This window comes from Acomys minous (assembly GCF_964271855.1).
Source record: "Acomys minous genome assembly, chromosome: 5".
NCBI lineage: Eukaryota > Metazoa > Chordata > Mammalia > Rodentia > Muridae > Acomys > Acomys minous.
Genome location: NC_140494.1, coordinates 21,200,903 through 21,216,233, shown reverse-complemented (window position 1 = coordinate 21,216,233; position 15,331 = coordinate 21,200,903). Strand labels below are relative to the sequence as shown.

Below are 15,331 nucleotides of genomic sequence, written 5' to 3'. Positions count from 1 at the left end.
CCAATAGGAAGGATACGCTACTGTGTCACCATCAACTCTCTGTTGGCTTTTAACCCATCTTTTCAAATCTATAATGAAGACAAAAATGCATATGCCCTATATTAGCCACGGCTCACATGTAAACAGACCTCGTGTTACAGGATGTAGGTTTAAGATGAAGTGGGCCCAGTCAACAAGACAAGAACCAGACAGCAGAGAGGCAGGGGCAGGCAGAGCTCTGTGAGTTCCAGAACAGTCCGGGCTACACAGAGAAACCCTGTCTTGAAAACCCAAAACGAACAAACAAACCAAAAAGAACCAGAGAGCCCTGCTGTCACTTGTAGTGTGTCCCCATTCTCAGAAGCCCTGCTTTTGGTAGTGAAGATGGCCCAGCCTCAGGAGCCCGAGTGGGAAGGCAGGAGTGCTGGGTTCGCTCCAATACCAGACGTGGTAAACAGGAACACTAGTGACTCAGAGGCATTCTTCCCTCTGTAGCCCATCCACATGTTGATACACACAACCTCAGCTTGGTTCACTGTTTTACACCAGCTGCGCTGACACCAGGAGGCCGGCGAGCCAGCCGTGCCATTTCAAGGACCAGCATGGAGCAGTTTGGGTACATGATCCTCAGTGAGGGTGGCCAGAAATAGGACGCAGTGTTCTAGTGAGTTTTTTTACAAAATAGTGAGCCTATTAATGAAAGAGGTTTGTTTTCAATAGTCTTCTTTAAGAATTGAAAGATACACCTCTTCTTGTCAGTTTGCTTGGCTTTCCTATTGGACTTTATTATTTCATTCTTCTAGAAATAAATTCAGGAGGGAATTATTTGCCTGTAATTTGTTGAGTTACAGGACAGTACAGTGAGAATTGTAATTTACTCGCTCTGTTTCTCTTGGCTGTTACTTTTATGTGTCCCCTTCCCCTTTTCCTTTAAAATACTGTCCCCTATGTACTCAGATCTGATACTTAGAGAAAGACTTTGTGGACAGATTCTCTTTCTCACGTCACTAAATGAAAACAACCTGAGTGACTGGGGCCAAAGACTGAATGCCATGTGCTTGGTTCACGCGATTGGTCCCTCATGAAGGCAGAGCAGTGGCTGAGTCTGCTTCTTAATCTTCTAACAGCTCTTTTCCTCTCAAGACACCCAGGCTGACCTGCTTGGTTCTGAGTTATCTCTAGGTCTTTGCTTTTTTTTTCCCCCTATCATTTTAACCTCCATAGTGTTCACATGTAGATTAGTTACTTGCAAAGGATATGAGTAGCTTTACTTTGTTTGTTTGTTTGTTTGTTTGTTTAAGTGGCCTGTTTGTTTTCTTCACGTAGGATTTCTTTCTCTCATCTTTTACTAATAAACAGTTCATCTTGCTTGGCTGTTGGCTTATTATAAACACACATGGTAGTTAAGTGTTTCCTCTTTCCTTGAGAATCAACTTGATCTACGTAATAAGTAAGAACTGTAGCATAGAGGAAACAGTCTCTTTTGGATTTTCACTTACTAATCAAGAAATCTTTGATGCTGAGGATAATATTATTTTAGCAATTATGGTTTAGTAGCCCTAAGGGTGATCTGTGACCTGACCACAATCTTGTTTTCTTTTACCTTTCTGTTGGCTGCTCATCACTGAGGTAGTAAACCTCTAGGGAGAGTGTAGCCCCGAGCAGTTCGGACTTAGCATTGAAGTCTGTGAGGATGCTCAGCAATTTTGTTGCATCTAATAGTGCCGTTGGTTGAAAGATTCGGTAGTTAAACCCATACACGGTTCTCTCACACACGTAGCTGTTTTGTGGAAGTAGAGGCACAGCATAAAGTGCTCGTTCGTTTAAAACATTCCTCGGTGGCTGACAACGGTGTCTTTATGTTTAAAACCCATGCCAGGGCATCATTAAATTTTTAAGCAGGTGATTATGGTGAAGCAACTTGCCATCTGACCCTGATAATGAGGCTAGCATTCAACCTAGTTTCCTTTTTTCATGGGTCCCATGCTTTCTGATTCCAACGACTAGCCTGACTGCTACAATTTCAACTGTGTGTGTATATATGCGTGCATGTGTGTGTGTGTGTGTGTGTGTGTGTGTGTGTGTGTGTGTGTATTTAATTTTTTTATCTTCTTTCCACAAACTCTTTCAGAGTTTAAACAAGACATGGTGGTGCACTCCTTTCACTTCAGCACTTAGAACGATGAGGCAGTGGGGTTGACATAAGTTCAAGGCCAGCCTGGTCTACATAGTGAGTTCTAGGTCAGCTAAGTCAACACAGTAAGATCTTGCCTCACAACAGGAAAAAAATAAAGAAGAAACTTATTAGAATTTATTATAACTAAGCAAATGGTCTATGTTTTTCTTTGGAAAAATAAATGTCATTTCAAAATCTAATTGGTTTTTGTTTGTTTTATTTTTAGCTCTCTGCAATAGAAACCTTCTTTTGTTTATATGCCAGGCAGGTTCCTGTAGTCTATATAACTTTCATGTATACGTTCCTTACATATACGTAAAGCCTTTTCTGGAAAAAAAAAAAGAAAGAAAGAAAGAAAATCTTCGAATAAAATTCCCTTTTGTTTTCTCCTTGCTTTTCATCAACTCTGACGAGAGTCACAGGGACACTGTTTAAATCTGTTCTCTCACCAGAGCATCCCAGAGTGAGCCTCCTCACAACCGTGGCCATGCATAAAGGCTTCTGGAGGCAGGGTGGCCGGGTAGTCCTACCCGTGAGGTTATTGTCTTTTTTCGGTCTTAAAACAGCTTCTTCTGATCAGATGCTGTCACTATTTCTCTTTGGCCGATGAGAAAGTTGAGACCATAGTTTAACTACTCGAGTCTCTATTCCTGACTACACTGACATGAAATGTGGACGCACAGTCAAGGCCTCGTGTTCTGAAAAGAGTCTGCCCAAGCATGATTACAGTTTTTAATTCTAATCTAATTTTTTTTGAGAACTTTCAGAGGATTGCAATTTTTAGCAATATGGTCCAATGTTGAATAATCCAATCAGAATTTTAATTCACATCTTCTATAGTTGGGAGGCAGGATTTGAGAAGGTAAGGAAATTCATTTAAACCTTCAGAGAAGACTTTAACCTGTTCCTTGAGCACATGGAAGAGTTTGTTCCAGCACTCAAAAAAAAAAATCACAAGGAAAGTGCTGGCTCCAGGAGTTAACACAGGCTAAGGGTGTGACTCAGTGATGTATTTAGCATGTGCAAGGCCCTGACTTCAGTGCCCAGCACCAAAAAGGATATTAAAATACATGTCTTTGGCATAATGAACAATTTATTATAAAGGAATTAGATTAAATTGGATCTTATGAAAGGAAAAAAAAAGAGGTAAACTAGTGGCTGGCAGTGTACACTTGTAAAAAGGGCAAGCAGGGGTCCTAAGGAGTTCTGAATCTATGCACTTTAAAATATTACAGATTTTAAAAATAAATACATGAGTTAATAAGCCAGACATGGTGGTACACGCCTTTAATCCCCACACTCAAGAGGCACAGGCAGGTGGATGGCTATAGGTTTGAGGCCAGCCTGGTCTACATAGTGAGCTCTAGGCAAGCCAACTCTACATAGTGAGACCCTACCTCAAATAAACAGACAACCAAATAAATAAAAAGCTTCAAGGGATGAACAGGGGGGAAACATAGTAGATACTGTCTTTGGTTTCCTGCATTTGCAGGCGCCTCTGAGGCCTGGCCCCCAGCCTATCTCCTCTCTCTACCTGTAGGCTCATACTGTGATTTCTTGTTGGGACTCCTCTTTCTGTGGAGTTTTGGTTTACTTGAACATCTTGAATGAACATCTGTTCATTTCACTCCGCCACCAAAGTGATTTGCAGGGCAGTTAGTGAGAGACAGGAGCTAGCAAGCGAGTCAGGAGCCTCCCGCCTCCCCCCATCTCTCCTCGTGACTCATACTGTCCTCCCACTTAAATTGTGCAGCCTGGTTCTGCTTCATCTTCATGGGGACCTACCAGGTCACAGGTGTGCCTGTTGTGTGTGCAACTGCCTTTCTTCTAAGCTAGTGGATGCTCTCCAGCACAGCACAGGAGCGGTGCCAAGTCCTCAAGGAGTTGTGACCGTCCACCTTTTGCAGACTGGACTCAACCAGCCAGTCAACGGGCTCCTCAGTCTGCGCTCAGTTAAGCCGTCCACACTTAAGTGGATCAATTAGAACACTGCACATCAAGTATCTGTGTATGTCCAATTAATTAAGAAAACGAAAGGGAAAAGAAAGAATGTGAAAAGTCAAAGAACTTGACAGATGCGAGAGGCCACACTCACAGCTGGATCTTGCCTTGCTGAGCACTTCAGCCTTGGCCTGAAGGGAAAGTGGGTGGGGCGGGGACCTCAGGGGAAACAGAACACCATCACCAGCAGGAAGTCCAAGGGGATGTGTCACTTAGGGGAGCACTGACAGCACTCACTCACTGGTTGGTAGGGATCTATGGCCTTTTACTTATTGGTGACAGACAGTGTGATAATTATGTGCTAGGAATATGCTGGATTTCCAAGCACTTTCCAGGAGGCTACTTGGGGACTCCCGAGTTTTCCTCATTAACCTGTCTTCATTGATGGGAGCGCCCCCAGACCCAGGGCTCTTCCCTGACAGTCCCTTATGCTCTAGGGAGTACCTCAGTGTCTGCATAATAAATGCCAGCTCTGCATTTGTCAGGTGGGGTTGGAATAATCCTAGCTCCGAACCAGCCAGGGACCAGAGAAACTGCCTAAGGAAGGGACCCCCATAAAGGAGGATCAGGGGTCCCCGCTAGCATCCTTGCTGCCTACTCCCTTGGAGCCTTCCCCAGGGCGTGTTCTTCTGATCCTAAATGCTTTGAGTCTTAGCCATTGTTGAGGTATAACTGACCTGTCCCTTCCCCCTCCAGTTCCTTGCACAGTTAAAACTCATGGACTACAGCCTCCTGGTGGGCATTCACGACGTGGAGCGAGCAGAGCAAGAGGAGGTGGGGTATGAGGAAAACGACGGGGAAGAGGAGGGGGAAAGTGATGGCGCCCACCCAGTCGGGACTCCGCCGGACAGTCCTGGAAATACGCTCAACAGCTCCCCACCCCTGGCTCCTGGCGAGTTCGATCCAAACATTGATGTCTATGCAATTAAATGCCATGAAAGTAAGCTTAGTGTTATTGACTCTTTCTGCATTTAAAGTGGTTTGATTTTTGCACCATTTTCTGTCAGTAATTCCAGCCTTAGTTGCAAGAGTGCTGCCGCGCAGGACCCCTCCTACTGAGTCAAATGCACTGATAATCGCACAGTGATGTATGTTTAAAGGGAGCGATAATTCCAGATGTTAAAAGGTGGACGAATACTACAAACCGTTTATTATATATAACACTTGCACATTTATAGATAATGTATTATGACAAATATGTCCAATGTGTTCTGACAGGTGTGTCCAGCTTGCACCCCAGCATAGCTTTCAATGCAGCAGTCCAATGCATTTGTAGATCACAATGTTATATCTCAAGGTCAAAAGGCTCAGAGGGGGGAGGATCCCAAGTTCAAAGCCTGCCTGAGCAATTTAACAAGAGCCTGTCTCCAAATGAAAGATGGTCTCTGGCTGTAGCTCAGTGGTAGAACACTTGTCTGACATGAGTGAGGCCCGGTTTCAAGCCTCAGTACAGAGGCTGGAAAATACCAGCTTGGCTCTCTTAAATAAATCCAGTCTGTCACAGATCTGCCCCAAGTGAAGCAAGTGTGTGCAGTCCGCTGTAGCCCTCGGGTGGCTTTCTTGTCCAGCTGACGTCCTCACATAGCCTGCCTTCTCGGGGTGCAGAAGCCAGGCCCCACTGCAGGGAATGGAAGTCACTGCCCCCTCTGTTGTCCCCTGTGATGGGACCTGGGATCCCCGCAGAGTCACTCTCAGCCCTCGGGATAAGGTGTTTGCTTGTCTGCTTTCTACTTCAGCAGCAGGTAATTTGTGCCCCCTCAGCCCTTGATTTTTAAACTTGGCCTATAAGCCAAGCAGGTTTGGATTGTATCTTGCTATGTTTTTAATTTCACCCTCCAAAATCATTCCTTAAACATAAGAAAATTAGTTGTAATTGAATGTACATTTCTTACTATTCATAATTGAAACAATGTATCTTTTGAAACTACGCAGAAAGAAGACAATGGATGCATAAAAGTGCTTTATTCAGTTTTGATATTCTTTCCAAGGAGAGGCATGCCCAGTGTCTGGTGGAAGAAAGGGACTAATTAATGGGCGTAATTAATTCTACTTGTTTTACAGAGGAATTCTAAAAATAGCATTTTTTTTTCCTTTACACAAACCAGTATACTATCATTAAAGAAATGCAGATTAGGAAACAGGATTGAGTCTGTCAGATCACAGCCTTCTGCGCGGTGTTCTGGCTTCTTGGTGCTTTCGTTTTGGTACAGGGAGCCAACCGGGGACGTGGTTCCTGCGTACCTTCTCTCCCTGAGTAGCTTGTGTTTCCCCACGTGCCGTCGCATGTCCCTTAGCCTCTGCTCTCCTCCCTTTCCAGACTCCCCTAGGAAAGAGGTGTACTTCATGGCCATTATTGACATTCTCACTCATTACGATGCGAAAAAGAAGGCTGCTCATGCTGCAAAAACTGTTAAACACGGCGTAAGTACCAGCTCCCCTCCCCCACGCTTCATCCCGCAGGTCCCCGGGGTCCAGCCGCATCGCATCCTGTGGACACATCACCGCCCTTCTGCCTGGCTCTTCTCAGTTCCCCAGTGATGATTTCTGCAACACCAGCCCCAGTACCGCCTCTCCTAGTCACTTAGAGTCAGCCTTCCACACGGGGGTTCATAGCCCTGCGTGTCTGTAAGTTCTTCCATGCTTGGAAAACACCCCCAAAGACGACTGTACTAAAGGCAGTTCTGTGTTTTCATATGAAATGTCTCAACCTGAAGCAGGGTGCCCCAAAATATTCAGGGTTGTATTTCCTTTCTCACAGTAATCTTTTCTTTCTCTGTTTCAGAGATCTTGTGAGTGTAATTTAAGTGTTCTCTAGCTACCCTCATCACTTACCGTGCTTGCTTGACATCCTCACTGATCCAGGGATTTCATGCGAGTCCCCATGGAAAGCCTGAGTGAGATTCCATTGTGTCCCCCTCCCTCTTTTTTAGAAAAGTACCTCAGTGTGCTTTTATACCAAAACGTTTTTTTTTTCTACCTAGGGCTGCATAAGACCATTAGTGTGTGAGCATATAGTGTAATTGGAGTATATCCCCCTGCATACGCCACTACCCCCCTCCCTATTGCCCCCCCCAACCTGACAGAAACTGAGGATGCTGGCCCCAGGAATAACTTTCAGAAGCTTGACATAGTAATACGTACCTGTAATCCCAGCACTTGGATGGCTGACACAGGAGGATTGAGGGCTTAAGGGTACCCAAGGCCACACAGGGAAATTTCGCTAAGAAAAATGGGGCACATTGTAGGGTTTTTTAGTAGCAAGGTAATGTCTCAAATGTGGCTGGTTGAGGGTAGGGGGCGGTGCTGTCTGTATTGCTTTTTATTTGATGTGTGTGGGTGTGCTGCCTGCAGGTGTATCTGTGCATACCACATGCCTGCATGGTACCCACAGCACCAGAAGAGAGTGTCGGATCCCAGGGAGCTGTAGTTAGAGACAGGCGTAAGCTGCCATATGGGTGCTCAGAATAAAACCTGGGTCCTCTGGAAGAGTCGTCAGTGCTCTTGACTACTGAGACATCTCTCCAGCCCATTTGTCATTGTTGTTGTCAACCTTAACGTTGCAGCAGTCATGGGTCTGTGTTAGAAGTCTGTGGTGTGTCATTTTCACTCACGGATAAGACCTTAGATTTATTTGGCCAAATAGCAGAGGTGCTTGTGAGGAGCAGGTTAAGAATGGAGGCCACTTGCCACGTGCTTAGCTTTAGAGTCGGGATGTGACTATTCTGAGGTGATCACCAAGTGTGTTCAATCCCCAGTACCCTTCCCCCCTCAAAAAAAAAATAAATTACTAGCTTAACATTCAGCTGTATTTGGAAATAGCTGTAGACTCTGAGTGGTGATTTGGGGGCGATCAGGTGCACTTCATCAGTATCTTTTTCTTTCACAATCACCCAGGCTGGAGCTGAGATCTCAACCGTGAATCCAGAACAGTATTCAAAGCGCTTTTTGGACTTTATTGGGCACATCTTGACGTAACCTCCTGCAAAGCCCCAGATGGACATGAGCACAGGAGGCTGGTGGTGGCTTCAGTGTAGGAAAAGTAAAAACCAAATTCGATGACGCCCGCACCTTGCAGGAAGCAAAACTTCCTTGTTTACATCTTCAAGCCGAGATGACTGCAGTGGGGGCCTACTCGCTTTAACAGCTACCTGATATTTCCCCGGCATCGTTCTAGCTATTTCTGACTCTGTGCATGTGTGTGAGCGTGCACACATGCACTCTCGCGCACATTTTAAAATAATTAATTATTAATTAATTAAAGCCACTCAGCTTGAATCAGAGCCGTGTAACAAGCAAACCCCTCTGATTCCAGCTGTGACTGAAGGGATAAATGGAGGGACAAGCACGTGGGGAGAGGAGACGAAACTGCGTTGCCCACGCAGCACCATGGCAGCACCACGTGATGAGCTGTAGGTCAGTTTGTTTTCTGAGTTGAAAGATGAAAGACTGTTCATCACGATGGTGGTGGTGGTGGTAGTGGTGGTGGTGATGATGGTGGTGGTGATGATGATGATGGTGGTGGTGATTAAAAGAAAATTTTACTTCAAATGTTACACTCCCGTCCCACAGAGAGACTACTCCTGAACAGTGGTTCACGTAAGCCCACAGCCCCCAAGCAAAAGAATGCTAGCGCTCCCATGGGTATCGGCTCAAGGTCCAGTTCTCACACCACCCCCCCAGTTGTCCCAGGCCAAGCCCTTCATCTTCCAACCTTCTGATACCAAGAGACGGTCTACAGTTTCACCTCCAGGAAAAACCGCTCGCTTCTCTTTCCTCACCTGGAGATTCCCATTGTTACACCCGTATGTTGAGCTGCAGAAATCTACTCTGCAAGACAGACGTAGAACTTCCCTGAAAAGTGCATAGTTTGGGGCAATAGCAGTGATACCTCTCACTGCAGGAAGATGAGCAAGGGGCTGAAACCCTCCTGTGACCGAAGGCAAATCCTACCCCTCTGAGGCTTATGTTCAACCATTGCTTAAGGAGTGGAATTTTGTTATGAATTATCCCTTTAACTGAAGCCCTCAGTTTTACTGTTTACATGGTTAGAAAAACAGGGATATTTTTGAATCTAAAAATTTAATACACAGCATGTGATTTTTGAAGTTTACATGTAAAGCCATTTTGCAGTGTAGGGAACATAATGTTTGTTGTGTTCTGAGATGTGTCTTGCAGTTGTGTTTTTGAGTGAGTGTTTTGTTCAAAGTACTTAATAGACAGTCTTTCACATAAAAGCAAAAGGATTCTGTTCCTCAAGATGTGTATTTATCAACCTAATGGATTTTTATATATATATATAAAAAGATTAAACCCCAAATCTGGTTATGTAAGTTCATTGCCCTAAACTGTGCTGATTGTGTTTAAATGAGTTTTTAAAACTTTCCAGCATCCATCATGTATCTGCCAACTTCCTGGCATTCCTAAAAGGCCTCAAGTTATAGAATTCTAGATTTGCTTAGAATTGTAACGACCCTACATGTTTGCTGCAGCTGTGCCTTTAAAAGCCCCTGTCTAATATGTGAGATGGTTTCTGTAGGCAGTTTTAGAAAGAAAAAAAATCCACCCTTCAGTAATTACAAGTCACCAAGTCCCCTACCAGGCTGCCTTCCCAGTCACTTTACTTTCGGCCTCTCCAGATACAGCTGTGCCCAACATGTGTGGGCTGCCTTCACAGCACCTGGAAGCCCGCGTCAGCACCATTTGACTCCTATGTACTGACCTGCCACAGATTCATTAGCTGATGATGTTAACTCCACTGTAACATAGTTGTACAAATCTGTATTTGATGCATTTAAAATAATCACTGCTGTATGGTTTGGTTTCCGGGCACTGTTAATTGTGGTGCCCGATACATGCGAGCGTTCTGAGCTCTACTGTAACCGTGGATCCCAAAACTTACCATCCCGAGACCCTAAGCTAAAAAAAACAAAGGTACGCATACATGACCTTAGTAACCATATCCTCTGTGGCCAACCTGTATGCTTTTAGAAGTTTACAAAAATGCTTCGGTTTTTTGTTTTGTTTTTGTTTTTGTTTTTGTCTGTAACCATCTCTGTCATCCAGATGAGCTGTTTGGACAAGAGCAAAGATGAGTGTGCTCACTGCGCTCCGGCCGTGAGCCTGGCTTTATGAATAAAGCACTTTGATGACTCTCACAGTTTCGCTTCTCTGTGCTAGAGGCTAATTGTGAATGCGACTGGGGCTATCCTCAGTGACCTTGTGACAAGGTAAAGGGATGTGGCAGCTTTTAAATCTCCATGACCTGACCTTCAGCCTACGGGGATTGATAAGACACTTAAATGACAAATGGACTTCTTGCCCAATAGACAAGTAAAAAACACCCACAGGGTTGAGGATAGCTCACCAGGTAAAGCTCTTGCTGCCCAAACACCAGACTCCGAGTTAAGAGCTTTAGCACCAACGTAAATGCCAGGCGGGCTTAGCAGCCTGGTTTTTTTTGTTTTGTTTTGTTTTGTTTTTTGTTTGTTTGTTTTTGTTTTTAAAACAACGCCTTAGTCGTTCGATTTTTACCAATAAAGACTCGGGAGCCAGATCCTGGGGTGAAAGCCTGCTAGCTCAGAGAGGCAGAGAAAGCAGCCCAGCTGACCTTCCTACTCAGCTCACATCCCAGAAAGAATCCAGCTTCTTCCATGCCGTCTCAAACAATCTCCTTCAAACTGAGTGTCCTTCCCTTCTGCATCCTGTGAGCCTCTCTATCTGGCCTCCTCTCCTCCTCTTCCTCTCTTAATTATCCTGTGTGTTCACTTTCTGTCAACTGGCTGCTTGCTCCACCTTTTGACCTGTGGTTGACTTCACTGAATCTTGTTTCCAGTATTCAGGCAGAAAGCTCTTAGATGAAGGGTGTGTGCCACCCCACAACTCAAAGCCCGTTTTTCCAGTAAACAACACAATCTCAGGATTCAGTGTGATTAAATATCCGCAACAGCAGCCCACCGCTAATTCCAGCACTCCAAAGGCAGAGGAGCGGGAACAGCCTGACAAGCTTGACTGGCCGTGTTGGCAAGTAAGCTCTGACTCAGTGGATAAGGTAGAGAGCTATTGAAGCCCCTGATATCTAACCTCAGGTCACACACACACACACACACACACACATGCCACACTCAGACAAACAAAAACCTCAGTGAATACTGTGTAAGATTGTATGATTATTTACAAATAACCAATGTTAGTTTGGAGTCACAGCATTTTTTTGAAACTTTATTGGATACCATTGAGGAGAGAGGGCTGTTTATGGTGTTTTGCTGCCATGTATATCCAGCTGGTATTTGGTATCCCACAAACATGGTGTGTTCTGAGGCTATATTCTAATGTGATTGACGTGTTAGGGTGTAATTTAAACACAACACACACTTCCTGTTACTAGTGTCAGAGCTGCCCCCACCCCACCCTACCTCCCCACCCCCACCCCGTGGAACATTAGGCCAGTACAGAAACTGCATCCTGCTGACCTAAGCCACATAGGACGACAAAAGCCACACAGCTTACCCGTCACCGTCACCACACACCTGTCAACACACACACACACACACACACACACACACACACACACACACACACACACACCATTTTTGTCTTCTTTGCAGTGACCAGGAGCTATGAGGTTCCCAGTGGCCCTGCCATAGGTAGCACTCAGCTTTTGTGGAAATAATTCGCTATGATCTTTGGTATTCCTGTTTTTAACCATTTAGCATGTTTGAAACTGGACAGCTGTTTTTATGGAGCACTTTTTCTTTCCCTGATGTCCTTATATGTTAGACACTGGTGAGATTTGGGGCTTCGAACCCCCAGTTCCAGTTTCCCCAGAAGTTCAGTGGTCGCTATGGTTTTCCACTTTTTTCCAGTAGTAGCTTTGATCTGCACTTGTCTAAGAACATAAGTGCTGAGTTCCTGCTGGTCAGCAAGGAGTTTGGTTCAGTTTTATTTATGGGTGATTTGATGATGTGGCCATGCCTGGCTTTCTACATGAGCACTCGGGATTTGAACTCAGGTCCTCATGCTTGCTCAGCAGGCATTCTTTTCCAGTGAGTCCTCTCACCAGCATGTAAAGTAACAATTTTTTTAGCCTTAGTTGCATAATGTGGAGGCTGTTTTATTTAAATCGTAAGATGTTTTCCACAGGACAGAAACGCTGCTGTGCCTTTTTAACCACTTGTGCTCGAGTCATCTGCTTGCTACTATTCTTTTAGACCTTGAATTTCCCACAAAGGCCTATGTGTTCAATGCTTCGTCCTCAGCCTATGGCACTGTTAGAAGGAGGTAGGAACTATAGAAGGTGGGAATATATCTGAGAAACACCAACAAAAGCTCCATTAAATTGCATCTCATCCCACTTAGAATGGCTATCATCAAGAACACAAATGGCCGCAAATACTGGTAAAGATCGAAATGGACCCTTACATGATGCTGGTGCAGCAGCTATGGGACTCAGTATAAAAAGTAAAAAAAAAAAAAAAAAAAAAAAAAGTTAAGAAAAAAACAAAACAAAACAAAAAAAACCTAAAACCAGAACTACCAATGGCCGAGCTTGCCATCCCAGGGTGTGTTCTCAAAGAGTGCTTGGCCATGGTGTCTGAACTTCCTCTTTTTTTTTTTTTTTTTTTTTTGCATATGTTTATGTACAGTGAGTGTGTTCTCATGCTCCAGGCTAAAACTTAACATGAGTTTATTTAGCTACAGGAGACTTACAACTGGGCTTTGCAAGGAGACCAAGAAAGAAGAAGAGTTTTTGAAAGTGAAGTAATGAAAATGGTATATGTTCTTTTGAAATAATTATCCTTTGATATTGATCAAAGGATAACCACCACAGACCCACCTCCATTGGTAGGTAGGTAGGTAGGTAGATAGATAGATAGATAGATAGATAGATAGATAGATAGATAGATATGTGCATGCATGTATGGTTTACATGTGTGTCCATGTGGGTGGGAGACTCAAAGTTGAATTTTTCCACCAATCTTTATTTATTGATTCAGGGTCTCTCGGTGAGCCTGGAGCTCACCAATTTTGGCTAGCCTAGCCAGCCAGCCAGCCTTAGGAATCCCTAGTTTCTGCCTTCTGGATGCTGGGCTTACAGACAACTGCCACACCTACCCATCTTTTATGTTGGATCTGGGGGTCCACTTTCCAACCTTAATATTTTCACAAGTACTTTATCCCCAAGCCCCATACATTTTTATTGTGGCACTATTCATAATGGCCAAAATGCCCATAGTAGCCTGAGTGTCCAGCAATTAGCTAATGGTTAAGAAGATGTGTGGTGTGGGCACAATGGCTTTTTTTTTTATTCCATAATAATAAAAATGAAGTTGTGTCACTTACAGAAAATGAGAGGAATGGTAAACTACATTTAAGTGAATTAAGTTAGTCTCAGACAAATACATTTTCTCATATGCATAATTTAGGCTTTTAACACAATATTGTTCTAAGACTGAAATGGAAAAGGTACCATTTGGGAAGAGGACGAAGGCCAACAGGAAGGGAGGGGGTAACAGGATGATGATTGGAGAGGGGGTGAATATGACCAAAAAATACAATATTCATGAAAATGTCATAGTGATTCCCATTATTTTGTCAGTGAATATGTGCTAATAGAAAAGAAGGTAGGTGTTGGCAAGATGGCTCAGTGGCTCAAGGCACTTGCCGCCAAGCCTGTTGGCCTGAGTTCAGCGCCTGGAGCCCACATGTGGAAGGAGAAAAGTGACTCCTGCAAGTTCTTATCCGATGAAACATACTGTGATGTACACACACACACACACACACACACACACACACACACACACACACACACATCCCAAATATAATTTTAAAAAGGTTTTAAAGCGAGGCCTAGTAAACGGAAGGTAGGTTGAGAAGGGGTGCCCTTGAAATGGATGTGTGCCTCAGCCCCTTCAGGTCTCTGTTTGCCAGCCATCAGGAGCTGAGCAAGCTTCCTTTGCACCATGATGACACGTCAGTGACACAAAGGCCCAAAGTGTCAAGGCCCAGTGACCACAAAACCATGAGCTGAAATGTACGTTTTCTCATCTTAAGCCAACAGTCTCTGGTGTTCTGTCAGAGAATGGAAAAGTGGCTAACGCACGAGCAGCACTTTGCTCAGCCTCTCAGCAGCCTGCCTTCGGATCCCTTTGAGCTTTTCCGAGTTAGTATCTACAGTCAGGTGGGCACAGAGGAAGTGTACCAGGGAGAAACCAGGGAGTCAGTAACTCATCTTAGAGTGATGCTCAAAGTTCCTCTCTAAAAGAAAGCCTCTGTGGTGGACTAAGTGTCCACCAGAAATGTGTTTCAAAGTCACACAGAAAGCCTGCCATGGAGCAGTTAATGCCACCATCTGTAATTTTCTGTCTTTAACACTATTCAGGCTGGGTGTGGTGGGGCTCGTGCCTTTAATCCCAGCGCTCAGGAGGCAGAGGCAGAGGTGTGAGTTCGAAGCCAGCCTGGTTTACAAAGTAAGTCCAGGACAGCCAAGGCTACACAGAGAAACCCTGTCTCAAACAAACAAACAAACACACTGTTCAGTTTAATGTCATGAGAGGGTTTCATAATACAGGCTACAATGAATCTGTCTTATAAAAATCCCACACTTGTTGCTGGGAAAGGTGAATAAAAATAGGAACTAGCTAAGATTTAACATGGTTTAATTTAGCTACAGGTGACGCACAGCAGGGCTTCGCAGAGAGACCAAGTGAAAATGAGGTTTTGAAAGTGATGAACATGGTATATGTTGTTTGAAGTAATTATCCTTGGGTAGTGATCCAAGGGTACCTATCCCTGACCCAAGATTGTCTTGGTGGTTGCTAGGCAGATGCTCCTGTGAATGTGTTGCTTGTGTACAGTTGTAGTGGACTGTCAGTGTTGTGGTTATTTTGGGGCTTCCTTGTAGTAGCTCTCACAATGGGGTGGTGTGTGAAAGCCCTTTTTTTGTGGTCAACTCTGCTCGGTTTTGTTAGGGTCTGTCAGAAGTTACTCCGTTTTTGTTCTATCTTCTTTCACAAAACATTGGACTGGAGAATCTAAGTGAGTTATTTAAGGTGAAACAACAGTGCCGTGGTCCAAGTGGAAACTCAGCTCTGTTTCCACGCAGAGTGGATGTCTATCGCATATATGATAGACTTGGGGCTTTCACAGCCTGGGATCTTGCCCTCACCCTCGTGAGAG

At 44.4% G+C, this 15,331-nt stretch overlaps 1 protein-coding gene across 1 annotated transcript in view; it reads left to right on the top strand.

Moving 5' to 3' along the window:
- The window catches only part of PIP4K2A (phosphatidylinositol-5-phosphate 4-kinase type 2 alpha), a 164,172-nt gene extending 153,861 nt beyond the window's left edge, over window positions 1–10,311 (top strand). The window contains exons 8-10 of the mRNA XM_084782464.1: window positions 4,853–5,096; window positions 6,474–6,577; window positions 8,051–10,311. Of these exons, the coding sequence (XP_084638590.1) occupies window positions 4,853–5,096; window positions 6,474–6,577; window positions 8,051–8,131 (429 nt within the window). The 3' untranslated portion in view covers window positions 8,132–10,311. The remainder of the gene's footprint in view (window positions 1–4,852; window positions 5,097–6,473; window positions 6,578–8,050) is intronic.
- Window positions 10,312–15,331: the final 5,020 nt, after the last annotated feature.